We start from the raw sequence: 16396 nt of genomic DNA, 5'->3' as shown, positions 1-16396 counted from the left end.
ACCTTTGTGCAGTAACCTCTTCCATTGTTAACAGGCTTTGCATTACTGACTGTGCAAACCCGTCAGCCATCCCTGTGACAAGAAACTATCCATGTTTGGATAGTTCATATTTGGACAGCATAATACCTGAGTGATCTCAGTATAATACAAATCCTTCAGGGTAAATATAGATCTGATCAAAGTGAGATCAGAATAGGGTCTGAAAAGTACCGTAGAAGTGCTAAATACTGGTCTGATTTTATTATAGAAATTCTAACTTCAAATTTAAACTTGTGGTATCTAAACTGTTGTTTTAGTGCTTTTTATTTGAGGTGAGCTTACTGGGGGGGATCTTATATAACACTCTTATGCTATATTCTTTACAGTATAGAAATGGATTACAATTTGAAAAAAATTTCATTACAGAGAAGTCCAAACCAATACTTGGAATTCTCAAATACCTTTGAACTTTAGAGAGATTTGAGTAGTATATTAGTTTGTGACTACTTGTTACAAGGCTGACATATCATTCTTTATTGGGGAGTTACCTCTTTCATAACTCGGAAAATATTGGTACATATGGGGTTGGTGTTTTCTTTTTATTTTAAACGAGGCTGAAATAGTCTGCTTGAAATGGTGGATCTGCTCAGAAATGACTTTAATTCAGTGGGACAGCAATGCTTGTCTTCATGTTTCATCAACACATTCAGATTTTTGTTTGCTAGCAAACTGGTCCTTTTTCCTTGTGCACTTCTTTTAAGGAGTTAGAGAATGCTGTTGAAGGATGGACAGATGACCTTGCACACCTCTCTCTGCTGAAGGAGAGCCTGTCTACATATATCAGCGCAGATGATATCTCAATCCTCAGTGAGCGCATAGAGCTTCTGCACAGACAGTGGGAGGAGCTGTGCCACCAGGCAAGTATTGTACTGAGCACTGATATGAGTATGCAGGCTACAAAAGTGTTGGGAGAAAAATTGAATGCAAGTGGCAGCTTTTAGAAAAGATGCACATAGGCACACTCAGATTCAAAATTGAATTCTTGCTGAATCAGGGAAAACATCCATTTAAATGCTTCCTTTAGTTACTGCTAGTGTTTCTAGATCTCTTGAACTTTGTCATGGCCATGAGGTCATACTTAAGCCTTGAAAAATCAACAAAAAAGTCACACTGTGGGCTGTGGGACTGTGGCATGGCTGGCTGGGGAAAACAGAGAAGTAATACAGTCTACTGTGCTTTGGTGGAGGAGCTGTGCTCAGAAAGGGTGTTCCCTCCCTGCTCAATATTACTGTGTTGTACCTTCAGTTCTGCCATATCTTCTGCTTCTTCAGACATTGGTGTCTGCATTTCTCTTAGTCTGAGGGTGACTTGCTTGGTTGTGAAATGATTTGAGGAGTATTGCTTGATTTTTGAGGTGCATCATGCTATTAGTGTGTTTCTTGCCTCCATTTTGCACTTAGAAATACAGGTAGTGGAGTCTCCCTCACCCAGCTTTTCAGATTATCCTAATGTTATTTCTGTGGTTCTGTAGAGATTGCAGTCCAGATATAGCGGGGATAACTTTGTATAGTTGCCTCATGTAAGGGACCTGTGAAGACTTCAAAAACACTCCCAAAGTAGGAAAAATGCTTCACAGTTAACAGCACAGAACCTGTTACGAGTTAGTTGCATTTGAATGAGCCAAAGTAGACACATCTAAACTACGGTATAATCACTCCATGTATGTTTTATGGTAAAGGAGGGAGCCAAGTAAAGAAGTTTTATCTTAGTTTTGTGCGTACTGAATGTTTCAGGATGTAACCTAGTGCAACACTTTGTTCAACCGTCACTGATTTCCGGAAAGCTGCCATCAAGTTTAGAACCGCAAAAAGGAAATGAGAGATCCTGTGTATGCCCCTGTTAAACCTAACACGATAGTTAAAGAACACATCACTTTTGTATAAACAAAGAGCAGATGCAGTCTTCATCTTCTCAGCTGAAATGCTGGTAGAAAGTCAGAAACAGCGCAGATTACAATGGGGAGGAAGTAAGTTGTACAAATGTCTGAAACCGGAGAGATGACTTTGCTGCTCACCCTTTGCTGCTATTTTGATTTCAGTGTCCATCTTTGTCTATTACTATTCATAGTCTGAGATGGTACCACTGCTATAGCAATTTCTTAAATATAGCAATGTTTTCCTTCCTTCTATATTAACTACAGCATTTGCCTGTTTGATGTTTTATGCCTATTCTTTCCTGTCAGGGCACACCTCCGTCCTTTGGAATCTCTGAAGGTGTCATGCGCATTCAGGAGAAATAGTCGTCTATAAAATGGGTGTATTGGGACTCAAGTAGAAAATTGCTTATGCAAAATATAGTGTATCTTTGATTTAGCTTTGTACTTACAAATCGTGCTCATGCACAAATTACACAGTCCTTTGGAGTCTGGCCTATGCTATGTATGTATCTATTTTTTGCTTTGGTCAAGCATTTATATCTTCCTTTTTTATTTAATCTCTTAGACTAAAAAGAAACTATTGATATACTTTATAACATTCTATAGGTGAGCAAAAATTGTAAGAAAATTTATTTTTCATCTTCTAATGAAACCTTTGAGTTAGAGACATTATCAAACAAGATATTGACAGGTTACTGAGCGTAACGCTTGGATGCCTCTCTCTATGCATAGGATGTAGCTAACAGGAAACCTGACATTAGCACTTACCTCTAAACTCAGAGAGAGTCACACAAAGTTTTTGCAATACAACTCCAGTTTGTTTTAATGGCAAGTAAGTGGCTGGAACACTACTGCAGGGCCAGAGGAGTTCACACTGAGGCACAGAGTGTTTCAAGCATCTCTTAAATGCATTTACTATTTTGTTTTTATTTACTCTCCGCAAATGTTTTAAGGTCTCCTTACGTCGACAACAAGTTAGTGAGAGACTGAATGAGTGGGCTGTCTTCAGTGAGAAGAACAAGGAGCTCTGTGAATGGCTGACACAAATGGAAAGTAAGGTTTCTCAAAATGGCGACATCCTCATAGAAGAAATGATTGAGAAACTTAAAAAGGTATAGTGCAGTGCATGTACACTTACATACTGTTCTTTAACTGCTTACTTGTTTTGTGTTGCAAAGAGGATCCTGAATTAGCTGAAATGGAGGTTTTACCTTACACTGATGTTTAGAAGTTCCAGTAAGACAGTATGTTTGTGTTCTTCTCTCACTCTGCGGTATTTTCCTGTCTTTCTTGAGATAGGACCTTACAGGATACCAGAAAATTAAGCAAATGCAAAGTCAAAGGCATCTGAATGCTTTACTAAATGTCCAATCAGAATTGCCTGTAATGAGTTTAACTATAGCAGATATATTTACAGAAGGCATTGTGTTTTGGTTTGGGTTTTGTTTTTTTTTATTCTTCTGATAAAGTTGTTCGTGGTTATACATCTAACATTTAAAAGGTGGTCTCTCCACTGTACCAGTCACCAAAAAAACAACATTCACTTGTATTTTTGTATGGTTCCTTTAGTAGCGTAGGGCAGAGTGTATTTAGAATAAGTGCCCTGACTTCTGATTGCTCTTTACTGTCCAGGATTATCAAGAGGAAATTGCTGTAGCCCAGAAGAACAAAATCCAGCTCCAGCAAATGGGGGAGCGACTAGCTAAAGCCAGCCATGAGAGTAAGGCATCAGAGATTGAGTACAAACTTGGCAAGATCAATGACAGGTGGCAACATCTTCTAGATCTTATTGCAGCCAGGTAAAACAGTTGTTTTGTTTCTAAGTGTGACGTGGGACAGATTAATATGCTGGATGTCCTGAATTTAAAATCTTTTTAGTCTGCCTTTTCATCTTTAACTGTGAAATGAGTTTATTCTTAACCATCAGCACATTTCTGTGAAATTCACCTTCCTGTTTTACTTTACAGTACCTGACAGGATTGTTGTTTGATATGTGAAGAAACTGGTTTATTTGTTTCAATACTTTCTGTTGAGTCGTGCTATAGCCTTCCTCCTGTTACTGACAATAATTTTGTCACAATTTTGTACTTCATAAAATGTACATATAAGTTATATTTTACACTTCTGTGATGTGAGGACATATGAATTAGTAATACTTTAGTCCTGTTAGCAGCAAAAGGGTTTGTTCAGTTTTTTCGTCTTTTTTCATCCATTCTATTTTCATATGGTTTTACTGCATTCCTGCTCTGAAACCTGTAAGCATGGGAGCAGTAAATTTTATGTCAGCAGAAGCATTCTGGTGGCTCCAGCTCCTTTTATAGTGGTTCATTTTAAAGTAATGAACACTGTACATTTCTTAAGTCAGGAAGTGGTGCATTACGGGTGAGGAGCCTGCTGGTTTCAGAGGATGTGATACACGACCGGTTGTTGAACATAAAGTATATTTGCCATATATTTGTGTTTGTCTTTTGAAACGCCTACTCAGACAAACGTTCAGATAATACCTTCAGGAAGTTTCTAGTGAAAAGTGATTGCATTCAGAAACTGCAAAACACATCTCTCAAAGATCTGTATTGTCTATTCAGTATTAGAGGTTAGTGTCCTCTATAGGGACGGGTAAGCATTCGGGATTCTGTATCATTCTTGGGGTGGGGAGATATAAACTGCAATATTATACACTTAAACTTTCTCATTCTGTTATCATGAAGCAAGGTGTCAAGTCCTAGTTCTAAACTAATTTATGTAGAATATTTATTTACTTTTATTTCCGGATCATTTAAGATTAGCCTTCTCAACTAGCATGCTCAGCACTATTGTATGCAATTAGACATATAACCCTTTCCATTCCAGTGCTTACTGAAGTGAAAAAAACTCTGCAAAGTTTGAACGTTGCATTGCTGAAGCTGGAAAGTAAATGGTGGAGAGGTTTGATGCTAGGTTGTGGAAATTTTGCTAGTTCAGCTGTAGCTTAGGCTGATAGCAGTTAAAGCCCAAGTTGTTGACTAATATATGTACAAAGTACTTGTATTGATGTCTAATTCCCACCAGACAAAAGGGTTTGCATCCCCCAAGATAATTTTTAGAAGGCTCCAGAGGCTCTTTAGAATATGTTGTTATATACTGGGATGTGTTCCTGTTATGATATTACGGAGTTTGGAATGTATCATATAACATGATTTTGGCTGCACTCAGCTAGTAAATGCAGATTAATTGTTCTGGTGTTGAGAATAAAACACATCTTTTCATATTCTGGATCCCTGACAGCATTAATAAATTCTTAGAGCCTGCGTGCTTTTCTGCAAAGCTACAGTCATCCCTTGCCTGGAGCATTTTTCTTAGTGTTTTTTTTCCTACAGTTGTGAACAAATAGAAAGTGCTCTATGAAAATGCTTTAGTAATATAGTATGGTAAATACGTCCAGTCTGAATCTTTACCTGTTGATTTTATGCTGTGCAACGGAACTTCTCCATTCACCTGTAAAAGCCTCTTTCTTTCTTTCTTTCTTACGTTCTGTTTCCTTACCCACTTTTTTAAATTGCCTTTCCCTTCTGAGGAGGTCTGTAACTGCAGAAGAGACAGCTACAGAAAGGTAGCTGTGTCTCTGCATCAGAGACTTCTGTTTCTGTCTTTCTAGAACATTTTTATCCTTTCAGATGAATTTTTCTGATATGTCAGCCCGGTGCAAAAAATGTTACAGATGTCTACAGCCAGGAAGCAGTGCTATTGCTGCAACTGTTCAGGCTTTGCAAAGAAGGCTTTGTTGTATGTGTTTTCATCCCTTCCCCTAGCACTCACGGTCCACATTCCTGGAGATCAAGTCTGGCACATGTTGATGAATGCAAGTTTTATTTAGAAACATGACCACTTGTCACCATTCAGTCTCATGTTATCAAGGAACGGCTGCTAACATTTGTTTGGTGTGCAACATTTTCTGTACAGTACTTACCAGCAAAGAGAAGTGTGTCCTCTTTCCTCCCCCTGCCCAAAGCACGGTGTTTGCAGGCTTTTGGAGTGGAAGTTCTTCTTTTTAATGCTGGAAAGTTTCATGGTGGTGGCGGAGGACTTGCATGCTGTGAGGATGGCGGAGGACGGCAGTGTGGATTCAGATCTCCCAGACTGTAATTGTGATATCACAAGGCAGGCAGTTATTTTTGTTTGCTTTTGGTTGATACGGTTCTTTCTGAAGTCTTGGCTTGCTGGGAAACTAATTGAAATACTGATATGTAGAAATCACTTCCTTAGCTAGAAATTACTGTTTTCTGCTCACTTTAAAAATAGTTGACAGGGATAACAGCATACTTTGTTTTACAACTAGTACTTTTGGATCCCAGTATAATTTTTTGTTATTGATGCAGACTTAGAACTAGTGAAATCTCTTAGCTGTCTGAAAGAAACTGTAGACTGGTTTTACTGCTGTTTTTAAATACAAGAGCATGTACACACACGAGAGAAAGCAGACTTTGCATTTGTCTGCTCACTGTTTGTGTCATCAAAGGGGCATGGCTACAAGCAAAAGGCAGAGAAGGAGAGAGGCTGTAAAGAAAGTATTTCAGACTTAACTTATCGAAGCTGGTCTGTGCTGTACATATTAATGACTCTTTTGTAACTGCGTGTAATACTTGAACTCAGCCTACATCATCTTGGATTTTTGATTCAGCTTCTCTTTTTCCCTCTTCACGTTATCTTTTCTAGAAGTTTTGCTGTTGTTGTTCAGAGTTCTAGAAATTTACTCTTTGAAAGGGGAAACTGTGATCTGAAGAGCAAATATAACTGGTGGTACTAGTGTCCTGGTATGCGGTAGTACTGTACTTTGGACAATAAATCTTTTTTAATCATAAAAAGATTATTTTTAAACTGACTTTATAAAAACTGATTTTAATAGTGAAATATTTTTCACTATTTCATAGAGTAAGTGTTTCTTGAAACTTTGTCTCCAGTTCCAAGTAGATTTTTTTTTTTAAGAACTTTTCTGCTTTCTACTGGCTTTGTACAGACTTAGCAAACATGCTCCTACTGACTTTTTTCATGTTGCTTTTAAAGTTTAATATTAGTAACCAGCTGTCTAAATGACTAATGCAGTAGCTATGAGTTCTATATGATTCATTGTTATGTATTTATTTACAGGGTTGCTTCTGTTTAGGTTTAAGTGGAATCTAAGGCTGTCTAATTTAGGACTAGTTGAATTAAAGGTATTTGTGCTTAATTTCAGCTCCAAGTTGTTCTCCCACTGCCTCTTCTGAATGTAAAATAGACATTTTAAAGTTATTACTTTCTTGAGGAAACTGAGGTACAGTAGCTGGAACACAGAAATGTAACGATCATAAGCCCATTCAAATTTTCAGAAGAGTTTTCATCAGTAAACCATAAAAACTAACAATTGAATTCTGCAGTATTTTCCTTTCTGAGAGTCTTAAGAACTAAGTAAAATGTAGCAAGACTGATGTGTGTGTGGTGTGTGTGTTATGCAAAAAAACAACCTTTGAAACCACTGGGTCATGGGTCCAACCCTTTGATTTCAATGTGGAATCTTCATTATCAAGGAGAGGAGTTATATCAAGTCTCGTGCAGTAGCATACATAGTTCTACAACAAAAGCATGAGATGATTACTGGAATAATTAACTGTTTAAACATAATCTTGTAAATAAAATATCAAAAGGTCAAAATTACACATGGCTAGGGATCCCACATACTTGAATGGTTTATAATTTGACCTTTGTCTCTAAGCAGAGCTTTTTGTTTCATTAGCTTTCAAGCCCTGCCATTAGCATGGAAAGATAGGATTTTGAGCTGTTACATTTTTGAGAGAGAGATATTTTTGTTGCAGACACATTATGTAATTATTTGTACACAGGCACAGTATTCAGTGAGATGAAGAGCATAGGCATCTTGCCTGCTAAAATTCAGAAGGAAAACTCTTAGACATGATGGATTATATCTGTTATTTGTTCACAGATGTGTTTTCAGAGTAGCTAGAGGCACAACACTGTATTGCAGTTTAGTCAAAAGTAAGCCCAGCACTTGTTTATTTGCTTCTATTTGTACCATGGGCAAGGAACCTGTTATGTTAGACTCAGTACAGAAAAAGAAGTGTTAACAGTAAATGTAGCAGGGGGCAGAAAGGGAGTTGTCCTTTTCTTTTTTTTTCTGTTTTGTTTTTTTTTTTTTTAACTTTGGGAAATTAGGTGCAGGGAATTGCAACAGTTTAGCGGGAAGGCAGGTTTAGCAGTAGGTTTTGGTTTTGGTTGGAGTGTTCTTTCAGTGTGTTGTGCTTTTTTTTCTTTTTCCCTCTTGGGTAACTTAGGTCACGTGACTGAAAATAGCTCTGTTTGGGCCAGGATTGGTTTTTGCTCTGGCAGGGATGTATTCCCATGCAGTCTGCCTGGGACAAAGAGGGCACTTTCTAAATGACGGGCTCTTTATCAGGTGTTGCAGGCAAAATGAAAATCTGGCACAGGGGTTAGGGTACTATACAATTGCAAACAAGAAAAGCCTGGTCCACAGCTTCGTCTTGCAAATAAGAGAGTGACATTGCTTCTACACAGGGCTGACCTGACTCATTGTTCCCTTTCCTACTCCAGCATGCCTGCAAAGGATCAGCAGCATCCAGCCTTGAAAATCTAAGCAGAAAATGGGCAGGATTTCACTCCTCTTAATTAATGTCAGAGGCTGAAAAGCCATATGTGAGTTCCAAAAGAGTGATAATCAACATCCTTGCTCACCCCATGACCAAATTTCAATTGGTCCAAACCTACAAAGCGTGTATGTACAACCATAGGTGGTGAGGAGGTGGTGCCCCCCCTGACATTGGTTGTTCTCTTGGTATCTCCAGGGCTAAACACATAGCTGTGTTTCAGGATAATCTGATTGTGGGGACTGGAGCAGTCTTTCAGCACAATTGTGTTGACTTCAGCCCCTTCATAGCCAGATTTTCTGATTACCCAGATTTTGTCCAATTACCAAGATTTTTTTTTCAGATCACAACCCTGCAGCTGTTGGTCAAGAGACTCTGGCTGGGAAGATGCATTCAAACTGTTCTTAAGCATGTTTGGTGCTGAAGAGCTACAGTTTGATCATCTGTGATCTAAAGAGAGGGCTAGAAAGAGACAAAAATTTGAAAGATTTAAGTTTTTTAAGTTGACGTTAATATGTCTGCATTTCTCTTTGGTAAGAAAAGGACACCCATAGTAGACTCTTAATAGTCAGCTGCACCTCCTGCTTTAAATATGGAAACACTTGATGAATTTGCTGGTTAGTATTATGGAAAAAATGTTAATTTCTCTGTTTGAATTATAGGATAGTCAGATGGCATTTTGTTTGTTTTACAGATCTGGCAATCTTGTATTTTTCAACCCGATTTAGTCAGTCTGTTCCCAGCTGCACTTATCTCTTAAAGCTTTCTGATATTGAAACACTTAAGTGTACGACCAGTAGAAGCATAAAAGGGAATGTTACACAAAATTGTTTGTGATACTACATAAATGGAAAAAAAAAAAGAAAGCTTAGAAACAATTTCAGAATCCACTAATGCATGTTAGGTAACATGGGGATAGGAAGGAGGGAATTACAGACTTTTTTGCAGTTGAAACAGGCTGAAGGAAAAAATATCGAGATAGGATGAGGGTTTAGTCAAATTTTCCTCACTCTCTAAGCTTAACGTTCCCTTGAATAAAAAGCCCCCACTATTTATTTTTTCCTGGCCATTGCTGTTGCAGGGTCAGGGTCTCAAGAAAAGTACTACTTAGAAATCACCATGCAGTTGCATTCCAGTTTCATCTGTTTAAATCTAAAGTAGTCCGTTAAGACCAAGAACAACTTAAAGCAGCCCTTGGGATTCAGGAATTCTCACTGAGTTCTCAGCTGGATTTCTCTCTCTGAAACTTATTTATTCAAGGACAAGTCTTCACACTGGAACAGGTCTCCCAGAGAGGTGGTAAATGCCTCATCCCTGGAAACATTCAAGGTCAGGTTGAAGATGTCCCTGCTCTTTGCAGGGGGGGTTGGACTAGATGACCTTTAAAGGTCCCTTCCAACCCAAACCATTCTATGATATGTAGTTCAAAGTTTAGAAATCACCAGGGTGAAAAAGACCTGTTCACTCAGTGCACTCCACCACCAGTCCTGGTTAAATGGATAAGTTATTTGTAGTCTAAGAAGAACTTTTGTCATCCACTGGTCAAATACACAACTGAATTACTTAGATTGGTTTGGGGTTTTGGTGTGTGTGAGTTCATTTAAAAAAAAAAAAAAGTTTTCCTTTCTTAACAAACATTTAACTCAACTGATGAAGGTACAGAAACTTTGAAAATGTTGTCTGGCATTAGTAAGGTCTTAATTTTTCTTAACCGGAACCTATGAATGCAGGACTATTTGCACATATAATATACTTCTCTTACCTAATAAAGGAAGATTTCAGAACAGAATTTGCCATCTAAGTTAAGTTTCTCTGAAAACTTCCTGAAACACATGCTGTGGAAATTCTCCTTCAGGGTGTGCTTATGCTGCCATTTCTTTTTCTTTATAGGGTAAAGAAGTTGAAGGAGACCCTCGTGGCAGTGCAGCAGCTGGATAGAAACATGAACAGCCTGAGATCTTGGCTTGCCCACATTGAGTCAGAGCTGTCCAAACCTATCGTCTATGAAACTTGTGACTCTGAGGAGATACAAAGGAAGCTAAATGAACAGCAGGTAAAATACAACACGCTTGTCAGGTGCATGATGACATGGGGAGAACCAAAGTAGAGTGTCCTTGGGCTGCCCATACCCGGCTCAATGCTGAGAGGGCATGAGGCAAAGAAGTGTTTAAATATCAAGGCAAGTGGTACTTAACTGTGTCACTTATAGAGCCTTCTGCTGGCTTTGACATCGAATCCACCAGGAGCTGATTGACCTTTCCGAGAAAGGTAAGGCACCAAGAGACGTAACCTGAACGAGTTATTGCAATTGTTTTTCCTTTGGGGTTTGTGGTTTTTGTTTGTTTGAATGGTCTGTTCCCAGAGGCAAAACTGACGCCTATTAGACCTTGCAAATTTTGCACATGCTTGAAAATCACTATTTTTTAGCAACCTTTCTAACTCAGTTTTATTTTGCAGCTTGTTTGAGAATCACTTTGCACGCAAAGATGCATGAGCTATACATGTGAAGTTGAAATTGGTTGGTTTACAGCACACAAAGCCTTTATGCAGTGCTAGAACAAAATAGTCAAGACTGGAACAGGCAGAAAAATGTTAAGTCAACCAGGTTTTGGCATTAAAACTAATGTTACTCCTAAGAAGATTTACTATACTTTCCTGTTCCACTTCACTGCCCAGCGCAGTGTTACCTAGAAGCACGTTGCTGGGGAGGACTGTTGTTCTGTTGTGTTCCTGTTGGTTATTTATTGGCAAAAATACCTTTCTGGTGCCTCACAGGAGATGAGTTAGATGCTCTCCTGAGTTCTTTCTCTAGAGGAGAAAGAAATGTGTGGGAAGAGGAGTGCCAGAATGTTTTGAGGATAATTAATTTATGAAGTGTACAAACTGGCATTTTGCTCTTTTAAGCTGAGTGTGGGACTGAGGCCCAAGAACTCCCTCAGAGTTTTTGCTGGCTCCCCAACTGATTTGCTACATGGCTGTGCAGAATTGCTTATTAATATTCTATATGTAATTTTCATAGGGATAGTAATTTACAACACACAAGCATCACTAATGATGAGTGGTGTTTCTGAGACAATAAAGTGCTGGGCAGGGCTAAACATTGCTATCAACTTGAGATTTTTTACTAACATCCCTATGCAGGCATCCCACAGTTTTTTACAACCACTTCTTATGGGACTTATTCTGGGCACAGAGACTGGTGTATCTCTGCCTTCTGCTGTTTCCTTGTGGTGATCCCCATGCAGTGACAGTGTGCAGTGATATTCTGGAGAAGTGTGAGTGGCTTAATTTGAACTCCAAAGGGGAGAAATAGAGGTGAATCTTATGCTGGGAGGATGCCATGTTTGGAAATTTGATGATGATTTGATTTGATAACGCTGCAAGCCATGGTTATAATAATAATTAAAAAAAACCACCCACCTTCAATGTATGGCAGCCAGTATTTTTGTTAGTTGGAGGCTATATCACTATCCACTGCATCTCAGAAGGTCAGTGCGTTGGCCATCTTCTCAAGTATTTCATCCCTCTTTCTTCTTCCATTAGTGATCTTATGTTCTTTTCCATGTTTGATCTTCCACTGAGGTCATGTTATCTTCCCTGATCGTACTGCTACCAGTTGTTCATATACAAAATCACATTAAAAATATTATGCTGTGAAAGAGCAGGGCCAAATTCCATTTCTGTAACTCCATTATCTACTTCTCAGCATTAATTTAACACAAGAATCAGCTTTGCAGATCGCTGGTCTCTGTAGTGAAATTAAAGATACATTTAAGGTGGATATCCTGGGGAAGGCAGGGTAACTTCACTGCAGTATTTTCCTAGGGTCACACACTGCATTTCAAGGATTACTTGTTTGTTTACTTTCTCAATCTGCTGCCACCTGAAATGAGGAAAAAACTGTTTGCTTTTGGGTTGATAAAGGAAAAAAAAGCTGTAAATGGGTAACAGCAGTGCATAAAAGTGATGCTTCTTTGTGAACTAACCCAAAGGCTAAATGTTCTCTAATAAACATAGAAAATTTTAAAATCTGGGAAAGAAATATAAGGCTATGGAGAAAAAACAGTGTAGACATTGCTTGTAGAAAGGTTCTGTAATTGAATAAAAAAGTTAAATCCTTAGGAATCCTCAGGACCACCAACTGGCAGTTCTCACTACAAAACAGCAGAGAGGAGATTATGTTACCTGAACTTGCTTAACCTCGAGGCTCATAGCTGTCTGGAGTATGTGTTTCACAGAGTATTGCATCTGTTTATAGTATCCACCCTTATATAACATTTCAGGATGGGTAGAAAGAATAAGCACTTGGACATTACGATGAAAGAGTATTTTCCAGGCAAGTGAAAGTGAAAGGGCCAGCACTGAGGAAGAAGACATTGTGCTTTTCCACTTGATGGTCTCATGTAGATGTTCACAAAATAGCCTTCTGTTTCATAGATGAGAATAGGAAATAGATTATTTCATAGAGTCCAACCCCAGTTATCACAAACAACCAAATCAGACAGTGGATACAAGTTGACCTTGCTCCATTTCAGGTTTGCTAAGGTTTTTAGCTTCTACGTTTAGATCTCATTTCATGCTGGAAGGCATTTTCAGAACATCATATTGCTAGTTGTAAAAGAAGTTCCTCTAGTTAGACCTTAAATGTATGTAGACACAATATGTTGACACTATATTTCCCTTTGCATGTTATAGTTTACTTCACTATCAAAATAATAAAAAGCAGTTTATCTCTACTCATCCTCAAGCTGCCAAGTTCTTGTTCTCCTAAATAAACTTCCACATCTCTAATTGTCCTAATAGTTCTTTTCTTCATCTGAGTCAGAAGTTAACATAGTATTTCAGATGCAATATATCACTATTTGTTGTATTCACATTAGTACTTCTTCATCACTGTAGGAATTATGTTGTCTTGGCTTTGTTGCTGTCCATCCTGATTTTTCCATCTAACATTCTGATGATTCATTGCAAATATAGGCAAGTAGGATTTCTTTTCCTTGCACTGATCCAAGAGCAATAGCCAGTTACTTTTGTGGCTTGTCTTAGCTTGAACCTGTAGTTCAAAACTGAAGCTGAAACATTGCTTCAAGATGAAACATTATCATAAATGTAGAACAAGCCATTGCAACCAAGAAACCGACAGGAGAAATAATACTGATCACATATAACGAGTGCTAAAACAATGTAAGTGCATTTTCTTTTGCTGTCCTGAATTTTCCTTTTCTTTTTCCAATGAAAATGCTATAGAATTGGAAAGTTGAAGGAAGAAAAATCTCCTACTAGAGATGCACTGTTCAACATGTGCTGCTGCCGATCTCCATATCAAACATGCCACTTTGCAGCTAGCTCACCTGGGGAAGAGTAGGTTCACGAAGGGTACCTCCACCAAACTCTCGGAGTAGATAAGAACATGTTTTCTTGTCACACTTCTCTTACTAACTTCTGCTTTACATTTTCTGTGATAATGTATGATAATGGGAATAACTCCACCATTTATTGGTGATGTTGATTAAATGTATGTGACAGATGCTCAGCTGAGCATGAAGAGCTCTGGCAGTTTGTCCCAGGTGATGGTTTGGTGTTCATAGTCCCTGGGAGAGCTGTGCATGCTGCCAGGTTCTCCTGGCCTCATTGATAACATTGCAATACCACTTGCGCAGATGTAGTCTCTTAATAGATATTCATTGGATGTTTTTCTCCTGTTTGCAAGCTTATTAATTTTTTTTTTTTAATAAGTAGAAGAGAAATGCATTTGTATTTATGCATGTTTTGCAATTTCTCTTAAGAATCAATATCTTCACCTGCAGGAACTTCAGAGGGACATAGAGAAACACAGCACTGGAGTGGCATCTGTTCTCAATCTGTGTGAAGTGCTTCTTCATGACTGTGATGCTTGTGCCACAGAAGCAGAGTGTGACTCTATCCAGCAGGCTACACGCAATCTGGACAGAAGGTGGAGGAACATTTGTGCAATGTCAATGGAAAGGAGACTTAAGTAAGTCTAAAATGCCTGCAAATTAGTATTTCCTTTCACAGGCACAAATAGAGGATGGGAGGTATGTTACAGGGTTGTAGTACTGAAGAAAAGGGTGTGGGGTCAGAAAAAGATCATACACTGAATAAAAGCCAATAGCTGTTGTGTTGGGGGAAAAAAGACATTTTGAATTGCATTTCTATGTGCTTTTATACAGGGTACATATATCAATTATCAAATTTTCCTCACAAGGCCTTTGATGGAATGATGTCTTATTTCCCATGCTTCATAGAAGTGGTGAGAGAGAAACTAGAGAAAGCTTAGACGTGACTCCAAGAGATTTAGAAAACGTGATCTCAAAAGGAGAGTTTTAACACTTAAGTTTACCCTAGAACTACTGAGAATGATGGGGAAACTAGTTATCGAATTGGTGGAACGTTATTCCAGGTGTTAGGGTTTTCATGCACCTAATGTTCCTCAACAGTTTCTCTTATGTCTGATTTTGATTATTTGGAAGAATTTTAGGTCTGAACACTCATTTGGAATTTCCTCATCTGCCCACCTCAGCTTTGCTAAGCAATTGTGGACCATAGTGCCTGTGCATCTTGGGTGTGGCCTGGTTTCCTGCACAGGCTTAGAGCATCTGTACACTGCATGCCCATGATATCCAGAAGATTCATTGTTTTCTATTCCCATCTAGGATATCATGGGTGATTTTGATAGCCATAATGGTATAGGCTAGATTGGGCCAATGCTATATACTCTGTGCTGACCAGTAATAACACATGTTTATATGTTTGAACTCCTGTATTTATGAAGATCTTTTCTGTACCTTTTTAAGTCATGAATCTGATTTCTGTGATATTTACACAGACATATTGAGAACTCTAGATAAAGTTTATGACTTTTCAAAATGCTGAATTGAACTTTATATGATCTTTGGTTTTGTGGGATATTCTTAACGTATTTAGTAAAGGTTTTCTTTATTTTATGCAAAAAATTTGTTGCTTTTAAGTTGTGCTACTCTATACCCACAGATTGCTATCTTTAAGTAATTTTATACTCTTGCCATCGTAATTCTTGTATAGTGTAGATATATAAATACAGCTTGTAAGTCTATCTCTGACACAGTCTGTCTTGAAAATATGCAGACTCTTCGAACCTTTGTGTCCAGCAAATTAATTCAGAACTGTTTTAAGTTAATGTGGAACAATGCATTGCACTCTATTTTACTTTCTTGCAATGAATACTTTATGCTATTAGTAGATTTGTACCAGTAAGTTAACCAAGCTATCAGTATTTAGGATCCTTATTGTGCTAGAAAGAGTTATTCATATTAAAAAGCAACTTTCCAGATGTCAAACTTCAGGTTAAACAACATATCATCAACAAAGCATAATTTTTCCATGGATCAGGCCCTTTTCAGACCTGCATATCTAAGATTTAGGAAAGGTGTATTCTGTATGTAAAAACAGATAAAGTTCTGATGTAATACAATCTGTCCCAAAAAATATCTTGATGGTTGAAGTTCTTGGGATTTTACAGTCTCGGTATTAAGTCAATTTGATTTCAGGATCGAGAGTCAGCCACTATTTTTACATATTCAACTGAAGTCAAATTGTTATTTTTAAACTTTGGAATAATTTTTAACTTTTTTTTTTTAAATAAAAATACGTTTACAGTGTACATTGCATTTTACCACTTGTGGGTGAATGCAAAAAAAACCAAAAAGTTTGTGTGCCTTTGCAATGCAGAATAATGACTGAGAACTTTAAAGTATATGCTGCAACATCTTTAGCAGTCTGTAAAAAAAAAAAAGTTCTGCAGTTGAAGGTAGTGTGGAATTTCTAATCTCTAAAATACTGGTTTAGGTAC

At 38.0% G+C, this 16396-nt stretch overlaps 1 protein-coding gene across 2 annotated transcripts in view; it reads left to right on the top strand.

The window, feature by feature from the left end:
- Positions 1–16396, top strand: part of SYNE1 (spectrin repeat containing nuclear envelope protein 1) — a 310346-nt gene that overhangs the window by 268368 nt on the left and 25582 nt on the right. For both annotated transcript variants that reach the window (XM_082306888.1, XM_082306887.1), the window contains 5 exons: positions 741–896; positions 2869–3027; positions 3548–3714; positions 10438–10600; positions 14355–14542. In XM_082306888.1, coding sequence (XP_082163014.1) covers positions 741–896; positions 2869–3027; positions 3548–3714; positions 10438–10600; positions 14355–14542 — 833 coding nt within the window. The remainder of the gene's footprint in view (positions 1–740; positions 897–2868; positions 3028–3547; positions 3715–10437; positions 10601–14354; positions 14543–16396) is intronic.

This window comes from Platalea leucorodia, assembly GCF_965183815.1.
Source record: "Platalea leucorodia genome assembly, chromosome: 3".
Taxonomy (NCBI): Eukaryota; Metazoa; Chordata; class Aves; order Pelecaniformes; family Threskiornithidae; genus Platalea; species Platalea leucorodia.
This window is presented reverse-complemented; position numbering and strand designations above follow the sequence as displayed.